This window comes from Rhinoraja longicauda, chromosome 37 (assembly GCF_053455715.1).
Source record: "Rhinoraja longicauda isolate Sanriku21f chromosome 37, sRhiLon1.1, whole genome shotgun sequence".
Classification (NCBI taxonomy): Eukaryota; Metazoa; Chordata; class Chondrichthyes; order Rajiformes; family Arhynchobatidae; genus Rhinoraja; species Rhinoraja longicauda.
This window is the reverse complement of record NC_135989.1, coordinates 8,586,855-8,606,599: the sequence shown is the minus strand read 5'-3', so window position 1 is coordinate 8,606,599 and position 19,745 is coordinate 8,586,855. Positions and strand designations below refer to the sequence as shown.

General features: G+C 49.7%; 1 protein-coding gene across 1 annotated transcript in view; it reads left to right on the top strand.

The window, feature by feature from the left end:
• Positions 1 to 19,745, top strand: part of LOC144610667 (adhesion G protein-coupled receptor E3-like) — a 51,307-nt gene that overhangs the window by 12,237 nt on the left and 19,325 nt on the right. The window contains exons 3-11 of the mRNA XM_078429537.1: positions 3,280 to 3,411; positions 4,580 to 4,717; positions 8,138 to 8,269; positions 8,824 to 8,891; positions 10,222 to 10,308; positions 10,902 to 11,076; positions 12,902 to 13,021; positions 14,011 to 14,198; positions 16,076 to 16,252. Coding sequence (XP_078285663.1) covers positions 3,280 to 3,411; positions 4,580 to 4,717; positions 8,138 to 8,269; positions 8,824 to 8,891; positions 10,222 to 10,308; positions 10,902 to 11,076; positions 12,902 to 13,021; positions 14,011 to 14,198; positions 16,076 to 16,252 — 1,217 coding nt within the window. The remainder of the gene's footprint in view (positions 1 to 3,279; positions 3,412 to 4,579; positions 4,718 to 8,137; positions 8,270 to 8,823; positions 8,892 to 10,221; positions 10,309 to 10,901; positions 11,077 to 12,901; positions 13,022 to 14,010; positions 14,199 to 16,075; positions 16,253 to 19,745) is intronic.

Below are 19,745 nucleotides of genomic sequence, written 5' to 3'. Positions count from 1 at the left end.
TTTTCTCATCTTGGTCCTAAAAGACTTCCCCCTTATCCTTAAGCTGTGACCCCTGGTTCTGGACTTCCCCAACATCGGGAACAATCTTCCCGCATCTAGCCTCTCCAACCCCTTAAGAATTTTATATGTTTCTATAAGATCTTCTAAATTCCAGCGAGTATAAGCCTAGTCTATCCAGTCTTTCTTCATATGAAAGTCCTGCCATCCCAGGGATCAATCTGGTGAACCTTCTCTGTACTCCCTCTAAGGCTAGAATGTCTTTCCTCATATTAGGAGACGAAAACTGTACACAATACTCCAGGTGCGGTCTCACCAAGGCCCTGTACAACTGCAGCAGAACCTCCCTGCTCCTATACTCAAATCCTCTTGCTATGAATGCTAACATACCATTCGCTTTCTTCACTGCCTGCTGCACCTGCACGCTTGCTTTCAATGACTGGTGCACCATGACACCCAGGTCACGTTGCATCTCCCCTTTTCCTAATTGGCCAGCATTCAGGTAATACTCTGCTTTCCTGTACTTGCCGCCAAAGTGGATAACCTCACATTTATCCACATTATATTGCATCTGCCATGCATTTGCCCACTCGCCTAATCTATCCAAGTCACTCTGCAGCCCCCTAGCATCCTCCTCGCAGCTAACACTGCCACCCAGCTTCGTGTCATCCGCAAACTTAGAGATGTTGCATTCAATTCCCTCGTCCAAATCATTAATATATATTGTAAATAACTGGGGTCCCAGCACTGAGCCTTGCAGTACCCCACTAGTCACTGCCTGCCATTCCGAAAAGGACCCGTTTATTCCTACTCTTTGCTTCCTGTCCGCCAACCAATTCTCTATCCACCTCAACACTGAAGCCCCAATACCATGTGCTTTAAGTTTGTACACCAATCTCCTATGTGGGACCTTGTCGAAGGCCTTCTGAAAGTCCAGATATAACACATCGACTGGTTCTCCCTTATCCACTCTACTAGTTACATCCTCGAAAAATTCTATAAGATTCGTCAGACATGATTTGCCTTTCATAAATCCATGCTGACTTTGTCCGATGATTTCACCACTTTCCAAATGTGATGCTATCACATCTTTAATAACTGACTCTAGCATTTTCCCCACTACCGATATTAGGCTAACTGGTCTATAATTCCCCGTTTTCTCTCTCCCTCCCTTTTTAAAAAGTGGGGTTACATGAGCTACCCTCCAATCCTCAGGAACTACTCCAGAATCTAAAGAGTTTTGAAAAATTATCACTAATGCATCCACTATTTCTGGGGCTACTTCCTTAAGGACTCTGGGATGCAGCCTATCTGGCCCTGGACAATTTATCTGCCTTTGATCCATTTAATTTACCTAACACCATTTCCCGACTAACCTGGATTTCCCTCAGTTCCTCCATCTCATTAGACCCCCGGTCCCCTGCTATTTCCGGCAGATTGTTTATGTCTTCCTTAGTGAAGACAGAACCAAAGTAGTTGTTCAATTGGTCTGCCATCTCCTTGTTCCCTATGATCAATTCACCTGTTTCCGACTGCAAGAGACCTACATTTGTCTTAACTAGACTTTTTGTCTTCACATATCTATAAAAGCTTTTGCAGTCAGTTTTTATGTTCCCTGCCAGTTTTCTCTCATAATCTATTTTCCCTTTCCTAATTAAGCCCTTTGTCCTCCTCTGCTGGACTCTGAATTTCTCCCAGTCCTCTGGTATGCTACTTTTTCTGGCTAATTTATATGCTTCATCTTTTGTTTTAATACTATCCTTGATTTCCCTTGTTAGCCACGGATGCACTACCTTTCCTGGTTTGTTCTTTTGCCAAATTGGGATGAACAATTGTTGTAGTTCATCCATGCGATCTTTAAATGCCTTCCATTGCATGTCCACCGTCAGCCCTTTAAGTATCAATTAACAAGTCTATCTTGGACGATTCACGTCTCATACCCTCAAAGTTACCTTTCTTCAGACATGCAGGAGACATGGTGGGAAGAAGTGTAGTCCAGATAGCTGTGCGAGTCAGTGTTTTTATAGTAGATGTCAGTCACTAGTCTGTCTCCTGTGATGGAGATGGTGAGGTCCAGAAATGGTAGGGAGATGTCGGAGATAGTCTAAGTATATTTAAGGGCAGGAAGGAAATTGGAAGTGAAGTGTATGAAGTCAGTGAGTTCTACATGGGTACAAGAGGTAGCACCAATGCAGTCGGCGATGTAGCGGAGGTCGAGTTCGGGGATGGGGCCAGTGTACGTCCGGAACAGGGATTGTTCGACGTACCCGACAAAGAGGCAGGCATAGCTAGGGCCCATGCGAGTGCCCATAGCTACGCCTCTGGTTTGGAGGAAGTGGGAGGAATCAAAGGAGAAGTTGTTAACGGTAAGAACCAGCTCTGCTAGGCGGAGGAGAGTGTTAGTAGATAGGGATTGGCTGTTTCTACGGTCAAGGAAGAAATGGAGGGCTTCAAGACCACACTTGTAGGGGATGGAAGTGTAGAGTGACTGGACACCCATGGTAAAGATGAGGGAGTGGGGGCCTGGAAACCGGAAGTTATTGAGGAGATGGAGAGTGTGTGGGGTGTCTTGGACGTAATTGGGGAGGGATTTGACATGGGGGGATAGGATGGAGTCGAGGTAGGTGGAAATAAGTTCGGTGGGAAATGAGCAGGCAGAAACAATGGGTCTGCCAGGTCTGTTCTGTTTATGGAATTTCGGTAGGAGGTAAAATCGGGCCGTGCGGGGCTGGGGAACTATAAGTTTGGAGGCATTGGAGGGTAGCGACCAGCGATCCCCGCACATTAACACTATCCTACACCCACTAGGGACAATTGTTACATTTACCCAAGCCAGTTAACCTACAATCCTGTACATCTTTGGAGTGTAGGAGGAAACCAAAGATCTCGGAGAAAACCCTCGCAAGTCACGGGGAGAACATACAAACTCCCAGTAAGCACCCGTAATCAGGATCGAACCTGGGTCTCCGGCGCTGCGTTCACTGTAAGGCAGCAACTCTACCGCTGCGCCACCGTGACCGCCAAAGGAAAATCGAAACATAGAAAATAGGTGCAGGAGTAGGCCATTCGACCCTTTGAGCCAGCACCGCCATGCAATATGATCATGGCTGATCATCCACATTCAGTGCCCTGTTCCTGCTTTCTCCCCATATCCCTGGATTACAATTCCAATTGCCGATCCCCATCTCTCACAGTGTCCAGGCTCACGTTCTCGTTTGCAGCCCCCGTGCGGGGCCGTGGAGGATATTTACCTTTTGTAAACGATGTCTCCTGTTTGTGCAGATATCAACGAATGTGCTTCCTGTCCGTGTGTCCGTGACGCAGCTTGTTACAACACGGCCGGTTGCTACTGGTGTATCTGCAATGCTGGCTTCAATTCGACCACCGACTCCATTGGCAAGACCACTTGTGAGGGTGAGGACCTTTGACTTCCGCGAGGCGCAGTACACGCATCTACTCGGTATTGGAGTGGACAGAAGGGTATCGAGCTGAAACGCCACCCATTCCTTCTCTGCAGAGATGCTGCCTGTCCTGCTGAGTTACTCCAGCATTTTGTGTCTATCTTCACTATTGTCCTGCAGATTCCATCAACGAGACCATAATGACAAGGCCACTGCATTGGGAAATCTCTGAACAACTCGCTCGTTGAACCCCCCAATGCTCCCTGCACCACTGCACACTGCCCTTTGTCTCCACGTGCCCTCCTGCTAATGTCCAGTGATTCACGCACGCACCAACCCCCCTCCCCCCCCCCCCTTCAATGTTCACCTCGGGGTGCAGGGGGATTACGACCGTCACTTGTTCACCAGGTCACTGTTGCCCAAGAACGTCTGTCGCAGAGGAAGGTAGTGGGCTGCCCCCTCGGCCCAGTCTTTGCCCTGGACTGATGTCCCAGTGTGGGAAGGGAGGGCCTGTGCTGTTCCGTTATTCATTGTACTCTGCCTTACCATTGGGTGTGTGTGAGTATGCGTGCATGCGTGTGTAGGTGTGTGCGAAGTTGGGACCTCCAGGAACAGGTGCAAGCAGCTGTAGCTGGTGGGCTCACTGCAGTCCCAGTTCCCCGGTCCTACACGGTCCAAGGCCGTACCCGCAGGTCTCGTTACAGGGGGTGGGCAATTTTGCGGAGGTCCAGATGTGGCCAGACCCGGTCTGGGCTCAGAGCTAGGTTAGATTCACGGAGCAGTGGACATCCTGTGTCTGCAACACCCCATGCCGCCCACTCCACCCGCACCGTGACATGGTTGTTTACACAACTGCCCCAACAGAGAAGGCTGGGTTACTGCCCAACCTTTCCCCTCTCACCGACAGACAGCTTCCAGTCCAATGGAACCGAGGGCAATCATCACAGCTTCTGGCTTGTCCAAGGCTATTTGGTTCCTCAATTCCGTTTGATCCAGGAAGATCTATTCCTTAACTTCATCCACCTGGCTTTCTCCCTCAACCTTTCACTGAATCCTTTGTTCCAACGAGGGTCTGCTCTGTGTTTAAGGCACACACCGGTGTGTTGCTGCATCCAGAGTTACAGAGTGCAACAGGGAGCAAACTGTGTTCCTGTTGTGAAGGGTTTTCACTGTTCCCACAGATATTGACGAATGCAAATCTTCACCCTGTGGCAAAAACACGTTGTGTGACAATGCGCCGGGTTCCTACCAGTGCAACTGCATCGCAGGGTTTCGTGCATCAGCTGGGACCACTGGCATCGGCGCAGAGGACTGTGAAGGTTGGGATGTTTAGTTTCAGTTTAGTTTAGAGATACAGCGCGGAAACAGGCCCTTCAGCCCACCCAGTCTGCGACGGTCAGCGATCCCCGGACACTTACACTATCCTACACACGCTAGGCAATATTCACAATCATACGAAGCCAATTAACCTATAAACCTGTACGTCTTTGGTGTGTGAGGAAACCGGATATCACGGAGGAAACACATGCAGTCACAGAGACTGTACAGACAGCATCCGTAGTCGGGATCGAACCCGAGTCCCTGGCGCTGTAAGGCAGTAACTCTACTGCTGCGCCACCGTGCCGCCCTGTATAAGCAAGAAACAGAGAATAAATCGCCATCATCTGTTACGATTGTCAATCCTACAGGAATGTCCTGGAATTTGAGAATTAACGCCTCTGAACAAATCTCACTGAGCATCATTGTGGGGTGGTGATGGGGGTCAAACACTGGCTTTTTATTTGTTCCTTGTGACAGATTTGGTCGATTATTCTGAGTCATGCAGAGACTGGGAAATGAATATATTGACCTGACTGGTCCCTTGAAAACAGGGGACCATGTGATGCATCGTCCAGGAACTGGTCTGACCAGAGTTGGCAGCTTCAGCAGGCGTGATCATTAGTTTAGTTTAGTTTAGAGATACTGTGCAGAAACAGGCCCTTCGGCCCACTGGGTCCGCGCCGAACAGCAATCCCCACACATTAACACTATCCTACGCCCACTAGAGACAATTTTTACATTTACCAAGCCAATTAACCTACAATCCTGTACATCTTTGGAGTGTGCGAGGAAACCGATGATCTAAGAGAAAACGCACACAGGTCACGGGGAGAACGTACAAACTCCATACAGACAGCACCCGTAGTCGGGATCGAACCCGGGTCTCCGGCGCTGCGCCACTCCATGGAGAAGGTGTTGAGGGGGAGAGATTGAAAGAAGGACCGCTTCATGTATCTCACTAAAGGGCAGGTGTAGCTTGTGCTCAGTTGTGGGATAAGTTGTTGAGTGTGAGAATGAGTCCAGCCACAGCAGCCTGTGTGTTGGTGGCGAGGTACTGGTTGTGTCTCTGCTCAAGGAACAGAAGGCAGTCGGCAGCGGCGACTGCAGATGGTCCACCAGCCCCGACTGCGGTTGAACAAAGAGGAAGCTGATTGAACCGCTGTGGTCTTCTTCTTTTCTTCTGTCGTGTCCATCATCCATGTTTCAAATGTTACATCGCTGCCATCGTCTGTCCTGAAAAGGGCGCAAGCTTCCTGCGACAATCAGTGGGGGCCATCACTTGTACAACAGATGATGGTGGTAGAAGGATTAGCTCAGGACCTTCTACAACACGGTGGTTGCATCAGCTATTTTCTATGGAGTGGTCTGCTGGAGCAGCAGCATCTCAGCGGCGGAAGGGAAGAGACTTGTCAAGCTGGTCAGGAAGGCCAGCTCTGTCCCTCAACTCAGTGCAGGTGGTGGGAGAGAGGAGGATGATGGCAAAGTTAACATCGCTGCTGGACAACGACTCCCACCCCATGCAGGACACTGTCACTGCACTGAGTAGCTCCTTCAGTGACAGACTCCTTCACCCCAAGTGCGTGAAGGAGAGATATAGGAGGTCCTTCCTTCCTGCTGCTGTGAGACTGCACAACCAGCACTGCTCCCAGTAGACCAGTCAACAATAACAGCTAAGGAATACAATTTATCCTTGTCTTTACTTTTATTTATAATGAATGATCTCTTGCTATCCACTTTGCTGCTGTAACACTGTAAATTTCCCCAGTGTGGGAAATTCTTGCTATTGAGGTCGTGCAGCGTAGGTTTACTAGGCTAATTCCCGGAATTGCTGGACTGTCATATGTTGAAAGACTGGAGCGGCTAGGCTTGTATACACTGGAATTTAGAAGGATGAGAGGGGATCTTATCGAAACGTATAAGATTATTAAGGGGTTGGACACGTTAGAGGCAGGAAACATGTTCCCAATGTTGGGGGAGTCCAGAACCAGGGGCCACAGTTTAAGAATAAGGGGTAGGCCATTTAGAACGGAGATGAGGTAAAACTTTTCAGTCAGAGAGTTGTAAATCTATGGAATTCACTACCTCAGAAGGCAGTGGAGGCCAATTCTCTGAATGCATTCAATAGAGAGCTAGATAGAGCTCTAATAGCAGAGTCAGGGGGTATGGGGAGAAGGCAGGAATGGGGTACTGATTGAGAATGATCAGCCATGATCACATTGAATGGTGGTGCTGGCTCGAATGGCCTACTCCTGCACCTATTGTCTATTGTGTATTGTCTATTGAAGAAAGGAATATATTATTATTAGGACACTTCCAGTTTCCAGCCCCGCCACGTGGACACTTCTGCTATGGGGCCATCCACCGTGGTGGATGTTCATGCCTTTCATGCTTCAGTAAGTTTCAATGAGATCCCCCCCATCATCCATCTAAACTCCAGCAAGTGCAGGCCCACAAACCGTCAAACGCTCATCAAATGTTCACAGTTGTGGGATAAGTCGTTGAGTGGGGGAATAAGTTCAGGCAGAGCAGTGAGTGTGTTGGTGGCGAGGAACTGGTTGTGTCTCTGCTCAAGGAACAGGATATTAGTTGCTCGCAAGGTGAGGTCCATGATTTGGACCAGGGTAATGACGAAGGGCCGGCAAAGTATTTCCAAATCAGGGTTGTGCTCAATGATACTAGAGGAGCAAGAAAGACCACTCGACCCAAAAAACCACGACGTACGACCACGGGAAGGTCGGAGTGTTTTCAAAGAAGGCTTGGGTCATTTGGGATTTGCAGAGGCAATTTACGGAGGCCAATTAGCCGGCAAACCCTCACCTACTTGAGATATTGGAGGAAACCGGAGCATCAGGAGTGTTTCCAATGACTTCTGTGTCTATGAGGCATGCAGTCATAGTGTCACACAGCACGGAAACAGGCCCTTCGGCCCAACTCATGCATGCCGACCAAGATGCCCCATCTAAGTTAGTCCCATTTACAAACATTTGGGCCATATCCCCCTGAGCACTTCTTATCCATGTACCTGTTCACGTATTGTTATAGAATTTGCTTAAATTACCTCCTCTGTCAGCTCGTTCCATATATCTGACCTCCTCTGAGTGAAACAGTTGCCCCTCAGATTCCTATTAAATTTGCCCCTCTCTTAAACTTCTGTCCCCTGGTTTTTGATTCCCCTGCCCTGGATAGAAGACTGTGCATTCACCCTATCTATTCCCCTCATGATTTCATACACCTCTATAAGATCAGCCCTCAGTGTGGGTAAGACCGTGCCGGGCGGATAGTGGTTGAAGAGCAACAGGGATGTGAGAGTGAGCCCCTGTTCCACTCCACGCATCACCCTCTCGTCAATCACAGTCTCTCGCTCCTCACCATCCGTGCCGTCGATGTTTGCATCAGATGTCTGTCTTTCTCTGTAACAGACGTGGACGAGTGCGAGCGTGGACACCAGTGCAGCGGCAACATGACCTGTCGCAACACCTTCGGGAGTTACATCTGTGTCTGTGGAGCGGGATCTCCCCCAGGGACGGGACAGACCCACAAGGCATGTCAAGGTAAACGTAGACTTGATGTTCAGGGAATCAAAACTGGACATGCAGGAAACATTCAACTGGTCAGGCAGAAGCTGTAGAAGGGACGGCGGGCACTGATTAGTGATGGTTAACATGGCTCTCTGGGTGGGAAATTGTGGATTACAAATTTGATTGGATGTTTTGAAACGGTGACAAGGAAGGCACTTGACATGTTTGCCTTCATTGGTCAGGGCATTCAGTACAACAGTTGAGAGTAGACACAAAATGCTGGAGTGACTCAGCGGGTCAGGCAGCATCTCGGGAGAGAAGGAATGGGTGACGTTTCGGGTCGAGACCCTTCTTCAGACAGTTGAGATGTGTTACAATTGTGTAAATGTTGGTGAGACTACACACTTGGAATATTGAGTGCACTTCAGGTCACCCAGTCTGACGCTCCTCATAGTGGGAGCACCATGGTGGAGCTCTGGATGAGGGGCAGGGGTGAGGTCTACTCTGCTGATGGGTGATCATCAGGAGGGTGACTGGTGGGGTCTACAGGTAGCACTGACATCTCTTTCATGTGATTCTTACACCAGTCGATCCACTCAATTGTTCCGACTTGGCAAAGCAGAGTTCCACGGAGCCGTGGTGCAGTTCCACACAGGTACGTGAACAGCCTCTGACTTTCACAGGCACAGCGATTAGATGCACACTGCTGCAGGGAGATTCAGCGGGTCAGGCAGCACCTGTGGAGGGAATGGACAGATCAGGTTGCGGGTCAGGACCATCCTTCAGGATTTCACATTGTAGTGTCCACTACAATCAGACTGAAGAAGCTTCCCGACCTCAAAGCATGTTCTCCAGAGATGCTGCCTGACCCGCTGGTTCCCTCCAGCACTTTGCATTTCACACTATGCACCATACCCTGTAAAGTACTTGTAACGCTCTAAGACCACAAAAGGCATTAGGTAAGTTGTGATGTAGCTTTACAGGACCTTCGTTAGGGTAAATTTGGACCATTGAATACAGTTCTGGCCGCCACATTAAAGGAAGGATGTGGCGGATTTGGAGAGGGTGCAGAATGACAATAGACAATAGGTGCAGGAGGAGGCCATTCGGCCCTTCGAGCCAGTACCACAATTCAATGTGATCATGGCTGATCATCCACAATCAGTACCCCGTTCCTGCCCTCTCCCCATACCCCCTGACTCTGCTATCATTAACGGCTCTATCCAACTCTCTCTTGAAAGCATCCAGAGAATTGGCCCCCACTGCCTTCTGAGGCAGAGAATTCCATAGATTTACAACTCTCTTAAGTGAAAAGGTTTTTCCTCATCTCCATTCTAATGATGTCTGGATTAGGTGGTGTTAGCTACAGGAGAGATTGGACAGACTTGGATTGTTTTCTATGGAATGCCAGAGGGTGAGGGGAGACGTGATAGAAGCATATAAAATGATGCGAGGCATAGATGGGGTGGACAGCCAGCTTTTGGGCGAGAGAGGCATAATTTCAAGGGGGCATGTCTTTTACACAGGGGATAGTGGGTGCCTGGAACACACTGATGGGGGTGGAGGTGGAGCAGATATCATCATAGTATTTAAGATACTTTTGCATTTGCACACGGATATGCAGGGAAGGGAGGGATATGGGTTATGTACAGGCAGATAAGAGTTGGTCTTAGCATCGGGTTGGGCACAGACATTGTGGGCCGAAGGGCCTGTTCCTGTGCTGTGCTCTTCTGTGTTTATAAAGGCAACCTTTCTTTATAAGCAACTCCTTCCTGTCATCGCCACCATTTAAACCGTGAGGTCCAGTGGGAGTTGCCATGGTACATGACACTCACACCACCCCTGTACACAAGCAGTTTTACAGCCTTTATAGTCAGACGTTAATAAGTAGATTTGGTAGACCCTTTTTCCGATTGTAATGTTGGACTAATTCCCCAGCACGGCCAGTCCAATATCTCTAACTGTTGCCTTGTTCCTCTGTCCAGTTAACCTCTGCAGACGACGTGCTGCAGAAAGCTAATTGCTTCAAAGATAAAATGTGTCGGGATTTCAGCGTGGAAAGTGGTATCGAGGTAAGGTAACCCTACGATCTTACCTTCGGGTAAAAGTGGTGTGCATCTAAGATAGAGTGACACGAGGGTGTTTATAAAGATTCTGTGGGCGGCACAATGGCGCAGCGGGTGGAGCTGCTGCCTCAGAGAGCCAGACACCGGGATTCGATCCTTTGGGTGCTGGCTGTGTGGAGTTTTCACGTTCTCTCTGTGACCGTATGGGTTTGCTTTGGGACCTCTGGTTTCCTCCCACATCTGAAAGACGTGCGGGTTTGTAGGTTAATTGGCCCTCTGTAAGTTGCCCCGAGCGTGTAGAGAGTGGATGACAAACTGGGATAACATGGAACTGGTGTGAACGGGTGATCGATGGTCGGTGTGGACTCGGTGGGCCGAAGGGCCTGTTTCCATGCTATTTCAGACTTCCAGCATTCAATATCACGGAGACATTGAGAATGGAAACAAGCACTTTGGCTCAACTCGTCCATGTTGATCAAGATGCCCCATCTACGCTAGTCCCATTTCCCCATCTTTTACCCATATTCTCTCAACATTTCCAAACCGTGTAACGGCAATGTTTAGCTTTCCAATATATTGAGTGTTCTCTCCACCCTTAGGTAATGGAAACCTTTACAAGCAAGGTTCTCAATCGTTCACTACTGAATACCATAAACATAAAGCAAAGGCTGGAGATGGTAACAGCCATATTGGATCTTGTGGACAATTTGGCCATGGCAATAGCCCTCACTCTGCCCAGTTCACAAGTGAAGACCATCGCAACACATTCATTTGGTAAAGTACTCTCTGTGGAAAACTTTCACCATCGCAACAATGGTTCTCGTGTGTGTGAAACTGGATTTAAGTGAAGGGGAGGCAATGTGGAGTTTACTTTGAAATAATCAGCTTTGAGCCCGAAGTGCCTGTTCATCACTTGGTGTTGAATAGATGAAGATGGACTGATTGAGATGTTGGCTCTTGATATCAATTTTACCGCAATATTTCCTGATGCAGAAAATCAACAGACCTGCAGATTTGAGGGAATTTGGGGGGGAAAAGTCCCGGAAAATGCTGGAAACACTCGGCAGCTCTGGCAGCATCTGAGGCAAGAGAAACGGCCAATGTTTCAGGTTAAAGATGTGAACTCTTTCTCTTTCCACACATTCTGCCTGAGCTGCTGAATCCACCGCATGCTGTGTATTGATGTCAGAGTCGCTGAGACCGCGTGGGAAGGGCTTGGTGCAACACGACAAGCCAGGAACGGTGAGGTGTCCCGTCTCACAGTGTTGTACCTGTTGCCACAACTCCACATAAAGGTTACTCAGGGGACACTGTCAGCCGGGGTTTCTGTTTCGTGTAGGAAGGAACTGCAAATGTTGGTTTAAACCGAAGATAGATACAAAAAGCGGAAGTAACTCAGCGGGACAGGCAGCATCTCCAGAGAGAAGGAATGGGTGATGTTCGAGTTGAGACCCAACTTCAGACTGGTTAGGGATAAGGAAAACGAGAGATATAGATGGTGATGTGGAGAGATAAAGAACAATGAATGAAAGATATGCAAAAAAGTAACGGTGATAAAGGAAACAGGCCATTGTAAGCTGTTTCTTAGGTGAAAACAAGAAGCTAATGCGACTTGGGTGGGGAGGGATGGAGAGAGAGAGGGAATGCCGGGGTACCTGAAGTGCTGTAAGCTGCCCAATATGAGATGCTGTTCCTCCAATTTGCATTTAACCTCACTCTGACAATGGAGGAGACCGAGGACAGAAAGGCCTCTGTGGGAATGGGGAGGAGAATTAAAGTGTTTAGCAACCAGGAGAACAGGTAGGTTCAGGTGGACTGAGCAAAGGTGTTCAGCTAAACAATCGACCTGTTTCCCAGCACTGTGCGGCTGTGACTGCTGCTGATACCCACAAACTCCAACTGCAGGCTCCTGCCCACTGTTCACACTCGATTCACAACCTTCTCTAAAGAAAACAATGCCTCCTTCTCTGGCCTGTCCATGGGACTGGTGTTCCTCAGTGACTGGATATCTAAATACTAAAACTCTTGTTTGTTTGTTCCTGAACTACAGCCAAAACGGTACACGATAGCGTAACAATTTTAGGCCCATCTTACTCACCGCCATCACTTTGGTGCTAATGGAAGAAGTTTCATTGAAATCGGTGTTATGTTTTTTAAGTTATTCACATTTTAAAGTTTAAATCTATCTCCTAGGGAGGGGAGGGAGGATAAGGGGGGTTGAGGGGTATGGAGTGGGGGGGCGGGGGAAGGGAGGGAGGGAGGTGGGGAGGAGGGACTCGTGCATGGTACCCAGGTGCGATATGCCTGAACCATCTTCATAGCAATTCAACAATGCTTCAACAGTGACATCCATCAGGACGTTCTGAGGTTGAGAGAGACACAGGGTTGAGGACTAGTCAGCCCAGACTCTGTGCTCAGGGTGCGGAAGTGGGTCTCCAGGCTCCCTCCAGGCTCAGGGGCAAGAGCACTACCTGAGCCACAGCTAACAAGTATTGGCAGGCTGTTAGACCTTGGGGACTATTGCAAAGCTTGCGGGAGAAAGAGAGGGATCAGTTCTGTTGCCACTGCACGCTTCACAATGTCTGATCTTTTCTCATAGTTCTGAAGGTCCAGGTGATTGGAAAGAAGAATAATAGTGGGGACCACTTGGTGGAGATGCAAGTTGGGAGCAATGTCATGAAGATATTCTGGAGTTCAATCACTGGAGGGACTAACCCCGGTAAATGCTCTGTCTCTTTCCCATCCTTTCATACCTGGTGTGTAGATATCACAGGAACTGATGGAACATAGAAAACAGACACAGCAGAGGAACAGATCCTTTGGCCACAACATCAGTGCTGAACATGAAGCCAAGATAAACTAACCAGCCTGACCATGATCCATATCCCTCCATAGCCATGTGCTTATCTAAAAGCCTCTTAAATGCCATTATTGTATCAGCTTACAGCAAGTTCCAGGCACCCACCACTGTATTAAAAACTTGCCCCACACCTCTCCTTGAAACCTTGCCCTTTTCACTTTAAAGCCGTGCCCTCTAGTCTAGATATTTGCTACATTCTTCATCTCATTCCACAGAAAGGCATCATCTAGATGATGATAGCTGGAAATCATAGAATCTTTTATCCAGAGTAGGGGAATCAAGAACCAGAGGACATTGGTTAATGGTGAGAGGGGAAAGATTTAATAGGAACCTGAGGGACACAAAACATGTTAGATGCTGCAGGAGTTATTTGAGCTAGGTACTATCGCAATGTTTAAGAGACATTACGACAGGTTGAAACATAAACACTCATGGAGAGGTGGGTATGTGGAACAAGCTTCCAGAGGAGAAAGTTGAGACCGGTTCTATAACAGCATTTAAAAGACATTTGGACAGAAACATGAATACAAAACATTTATACAGATATGGGCCAAATGCAGGGAAATTGGACAAACTTAGATGGGACATCTTGGTCGGCAGGGACCAGTTGGGCTGAAGGGCCTGTATCTGTGCTCTGTGACACAATGACTCTATCTTGTGTGAAGGCCGCTCGATGATCTCCCGATCCACGACTGTTTACAGCTGGTTTTAATGCTCAGAGCCGCAGTACAGGGCACCACTGGAATGGGTGGTGTGTGCTGTAGACCTGCCTTTTATGTCCAGTTACTGGAGTCTTGCAGCTGACGTTTCTCCACACTCACCAATGGTTGAACTGTTATCTCTGGCAGGGTTTGTGGCTGTTTCCTTTCTCGTATTCAATGACATGGAATCCCTGTTGAACAGAGAGATTAAAGGAGGAATCCCAACCCAGAGGACGGTCCCATTGAACTCCAAGGTGGTCTCAGCCACGGTCAGCAACAAATCCGTCAGCTCCAAGCTGGAAAAAATGGTCAATTTCACAATGAAACTCAACCAGGTTTGTAAATACCACCCGGGGCGTTTCCCGATGGATGATGGGCTCCCCCAAAGGTACAAATGGGAAATAGTTCCTGAACTCAGAATTAAACTCCTCCTGCCCCCATTGGGTAAGTCCCCATCAAATCTGGGTCACATAAGTGCTGAAAATTGCAAGGTGTCATCTAGGACTAACTGGGCAAGTAGATGAGGGAAAAGCTAAATATGTAGGACAGAAAACTGCAGATGCTGGTTCAAATTGAAGGTAGACACAAAATGCTAGAGTAACTCAGCGGGCCAGGCAGCATCTCAGGATAGAAGGAATGGGTGACGTTTCGGGTCAAGACCCTTCCTCAGACTGATGTCAGGGGAGGGGGCGGGACAAAGATAGGATGTAGTAGGAGACAGGAAGACAGTGGGAGAACTGGGAAGGGGGAGGGGAAAGAGAGGGACAGAGGAGCTATCTGAAGTAGGAAGAAGGTGCAGAGACTGGAATGAAAACAGAAAATGCCTAAAACACTCAGCATATCAGGCAGCATCTGTGTAGAGAGGAACAAAGCTAACTTCTCATTCTCTGCAGAACCTGCCTGACCTGCTGAGTACTAGCACCATCTTGTGTTTACGTTAGATTTGGATGAGAGGATTGGCTCTGATTGCACTCTTGGTGAACGAGGGGGAAGATCAGGAAGAACCTTTGCTCTGGGCTATTCACTGCTGGGAAGTCACCGTACACTGGGTGGGGATGGGCGTCCATGTGACCCTGATTAACCCACCACACCCTGTAGTGTGAAGGTTGGCAGGGCAGCAGACACACTGAGACTGGCTTCAGGCCTGATGTCTCCATGTAAGCTGGATCTGAGCTGGTCCAGGTCAGTTTATGGTCGCCTCTCCATTCACCGTTACTCAGGGTCAGTGCAAGGAGACCTGATGCAGGAAGTGGAAATCCCACATCTGATGGAGAGGGGAGAAGGGTTAGAGATTGGTAATGAGGCGGGTCAGAGGAGGAGGCCCTCTGCCACCATTACTCAGGTGGTGGTGCAGCTGTAGTTTCAGAGTACAGCCGCCATTTCAATGTTGGACAATCCCCATCACTGGGCACGGCGGTGCAGCGGTAGAGTTGCTGCCTTACAGCGAATGCAGCGCCGGAGACCCGGGTTTGATCCCGACAACGGGTGCTGTCTGTACAGAGTTTGTACCTTCTCCCCTTGACCTACGTGGGTTTTCTCCGAGATCTTCGGTTTCCTCCCACACTCTAAAGACTTGCAGGTTTGTAGGTTAATTGGCTTGGTAAATGTAAAAATTGTCCCCAGTGGGTATAGGATAGTGTTAATGTGCGGGGATCACTGGTCGGTGCGGACCCGGTGGGCCGAAAGGGTCTGTTTCCGCGCTGTATCTCTAAACTAAACTCTGGAGAGATGCTGCCTGACGCGCTGAGTTACTCCAGCATTTTGTGATACCTTCTATTTGTACCAGCATCTGCAGTTATTTTCCTATATAAACTAAACTGAAAGACAATTCCCACCACTGCTGCACTGTGCATGTGGGATGTCTGCTGGGATATTGTAGAAGGAGCTTCACTCTCGATACACTCTGACTCCTCTTCCCCAGGCCTGTTTCAATGTGGAGGGAGCTTCCCTCTGTATATATCCAGCGCCCCCATCCTGGGGCAGTTTGGTGGGACAGTGCGGTGAGATTGGTAGCAATGGTGTTCCCTCTGTTGTGTTAAATGTGATCCTGTGACCAGTTTCCCACCTGCAAGGAGATCACTGTGAATTGCTGTCACCAAAGGGACAGGCCATATCTCATGTTTTCTGTGTTAACACAACTTGGGGAAGTGTGAATGCTGAAGCTGTTATCAGGAGGATTCCATCGATGGTTAACAGAGTTTGCTCTTCCCAGCCGCAGGAACAGCAAGACAACGAGAAGCCAACATGTGTGTTTTGGAAGACGATGTCCGGGGATAGTGTCTGGTCCCATGAGGGTTGTACAACGCATGGCTTCAATCAGACACACGTGAACTGCCAGTGTGGCCACCTCACAAGCTTTGCTGTTTTAATGGCTCCTGTTAATCTTGAGGTACGAGGTCACTCAACAGAAAAACTAAAGAGGGAACAAGTCAGAGTGAAGGAGACACAAGAATGGGAACATACCCATCAGCCCACCATGTCCATGCTGACCCTCGAGCATCTATTGGTCTGAAGAAGGGTCTCGACCCAAAACCTCACCCATTCCTTCTCTCCAGAGATGCTGCCTGTCCCGCTGAGTTACTCCAGCCTTTTGTGTCTATTAAATCTGCTATTTGGTAGACTGAAGAAGTCCAGTCTGAATAAGGGTCCCGAACCAAAATGTCACCCGTTCGTTTTCTGCAGAGATGCTACCTGGCCTGCTGAGTTTCTCCAGCACTTTGTGTCTATCTTCAGTATAAATCGGCATCTGCAATTCCTTTCTACACAATGCCACTACTTGGCCTGTTGCCTTCTGCACCTTGGTGATTTAAGTCGTACTTTGGAGTGCTGTGAGGTAGCTGCCTTCATATCTTTATTGTCATTGTACAACGAGTTTGGGAATGCGCCTCATACGATGCAATAAATTAATTAGCTCGTCAGTATTAATTTAAACAACCCAATGAAACAAATTAGAACAGTTTTAAAACAGAGTAAAGTGCAAGTAGGTCTGTGCCGGTTCACTGTGCGATGTGACCATCCGGCTCAGCAGGACCAGTTCATAGCAGCTATGGCCCTGGGGATGAAGCTGTTCCTGAGTCTGGAGGTGCGGGCGTAGAAGGCCTTGTATCGTCTGCCCGATGGTAGAAGTTCAAACAGACTTGCAGCGGTGTGAAGAGTCTTTGTGGATGCTGGTGGCTTTTCTGAGGTATCGTGTGTTGTAGATGCCCTCCAAGGCTGGTAGCTGTGTTCCGATGGTCCTCTGAGCTCTATGGACTACCCGGTGAAGAGCTTTCCTCTCTGCCTCCGTGCAGCTGAGGTACCACACAGGGATGCCATGTGTTAGGATGCTCTCTATGGTGCAGCGGTAGAATGTCGTCAGCAGCTATTGGGGCAGAGCAGACTTTTTCAGTGTTCTTAGGTAGAACAATTGTTGCTGTGCCTTCTTGACCAGCACAGCAGTGTTATTGGACCATGTTAGGTCCTCCGAAATGTGAGTGCCCAGAAACTTGAAGCTGGACACTCCACACTGATAACCGTTGATAACGATTGGGGCGTATTACCCGTTGTGACCTACGGAAGTTGATGATCAGCTCCTTGGTCTTGGTGGTATTTAGGAACAGGTTGTTATCAGAGCACCAGTCCGTCCGCCAGGTTCTGCACCTCCGCTCTGTATTTTGTTTGATCACCGTTGGTGATCAGCCCGATCACCGTTGTGTCGTCTGCAAACTTGACAATGGTGTTGGTGTCGAATGCAGGAACACAGTCGTGTGTGAATAGGGAGTAGAGCATGGGGCTCAGAACACAGCCCTGTGGTGTGCCGGTACTCAGGGTAATAGTGGAGGACAGGTGCGGGCCCATTCTCACTGCCTGCGGTCGCTCCAGCAGGAAGTCCAGGATCCAGTCGCATAACGACGAGCTGAGGCCTAGCTGGTGGAGTTTGGTGATGAGCTTTTTTTTTTTTTTTTTTTTTTTTTTTTTTTTTTTATCAAAAATATTTATTCAAATATTAAAATAATATATACAATACAATAAAACCAAAACAGAACCCACCACCAGAGTATTATACAAACAAATATACCTATTGAAACTATTATACAATTATATTGCAATCCCCATCCAGGATACATCCAATCCCCCGCGGTGCCCAGCGGTCCCGGAAATCCTCCAGGGTGCCCGTGGACAGCGCGTAGTCCCTTTCCAACACCACCCTGGCACGGACGTAACCCCGGAAAAGGGGCAGGCAGCTGGCTCGGGCAGAGCCCTCTTCCGCCTGGCGCCGTGAGTCGCGGATGGCCAGCTTGGCCTGGCCCAGGAGCAACCCAACAAGGACATCTTCGGCCCTACCCTCTCCCCTACGCACAGGGTGTCCAAAGATGAGGATGGTGGGTGAAAAATGCAGCCAAAAAGCAAGGAGCAGCCCCTTTAGATATTGGAACAGGGGCTGCAACCTCACACATTGCATGTACACGTGGTACACAGACTCTTCCAACCCGCAAAAGTGGCAGGCGGCTGGCGAGTCTGTGAACCGCGCGAGGAACAGGTTGCAGGGGACTCCTCGGTGCAATATCTTCCACCCCAGGTCCCCGATGGAGAGGGGCAGAATCCCTGCGTAGAGGGACCCCCACCGCGGGGTCACCTCGCTACCGGAAGGCAACACCGACCGCCACTTAGTGTCCGGACGGTGGACCAGGGCGAGGAAGTGCAGGGTGTGGAGGAGGAGCCCGTACAGGACACGCCTCCCTGCGTCTCGGAGGGAGATGAAGGGTGTCGAGGAAATGCGGCTCATGTTGTGTGGGACCGGCTCCCGGGAAGGATTACGTTGCCTCGGTCCGACGAGTACTTCCGGCTGAGCGGGGGTTTGCTCAGCCGCAGGTACTCCACACATTTGAGCCTCTCCGACACCCAGCGGGGCAGGACAAGGGCCGGCTGCTCTCAAGCCTGGGCCGCCGCCCTCCGTCAGCGGAGGGGGGGCCCGGCCGACAGCAACCAGGTTCCAGACTCTCAGCAAGTCCCGGTAGAAGCCGGGCATTCCCAGCAGGATAGCACGGCTGACGCCCACCATCGGGATCCGCGTACCTGCATGAAGGCAGCGGCCCCGTTGGAAAAAGTGCGTCGCCAGCACGTGCCACCTGGGAGGACGCTCCGAGTACAGGTATCTCTGCAGAGTCCTGAGGCGGAGAGCCGCCAACTGGGTACGGATGCACACCAGCGACTGCCCGCCCTCCTCAATCGGGAGACTCAGGACTGCTGCAGAGACCCAGTGCTTTCCGTTGCCCCAGAAGAAGTCCACCAACTTCTTCTGGATGATCCCAGCAAAAGTGGCTGATGGGACCAATGTGGTCAATCTGTACCAGAGCAGGGAAGCCACGAGTTGGTTAATGACCAACACCCTGCCCCGGTAGGAAAGCACCCTGAGGAGACCTGACCAGCGCCCCAGCCGGGCGACGACTTTCAACTCCAGCTCCTGCCAGTTCGCCAGCCAGGTCTCCGCGACGGGACTCAGGTAGACTCCCAAGTAAAGGAGGCGCGTGGTGCTCCACGTGAAAAACCGCATCTCCTCAGGGAGGGAGTCCACCTGCCATGGACCCACCAAGAGTCCAGAACATTTCCCCCAATTGATCCTTGCAGAGGAGGCGGCCGAGAAGACTCGTTGGCACTCGCGCATCCTCTGCAGATCAGCGGGGTCAGTGACCACGAGGAGCACGTCATCGGCATAGACCGAGAGGACCACCTCCATATCTGGCTCGCGTAGAACCATGCCCGTCAACCTCCTCCGAAGCAGACTAAGGAATGGCTCCACGCAGATGGCGTACAGTTGGCCTGACATGGGGCAGCCCTGACGTACTCCTCTGCGGAAGGGAATGGGAGCCGTCAAGGATCCGTTGACCTTGACGAGGCACTCC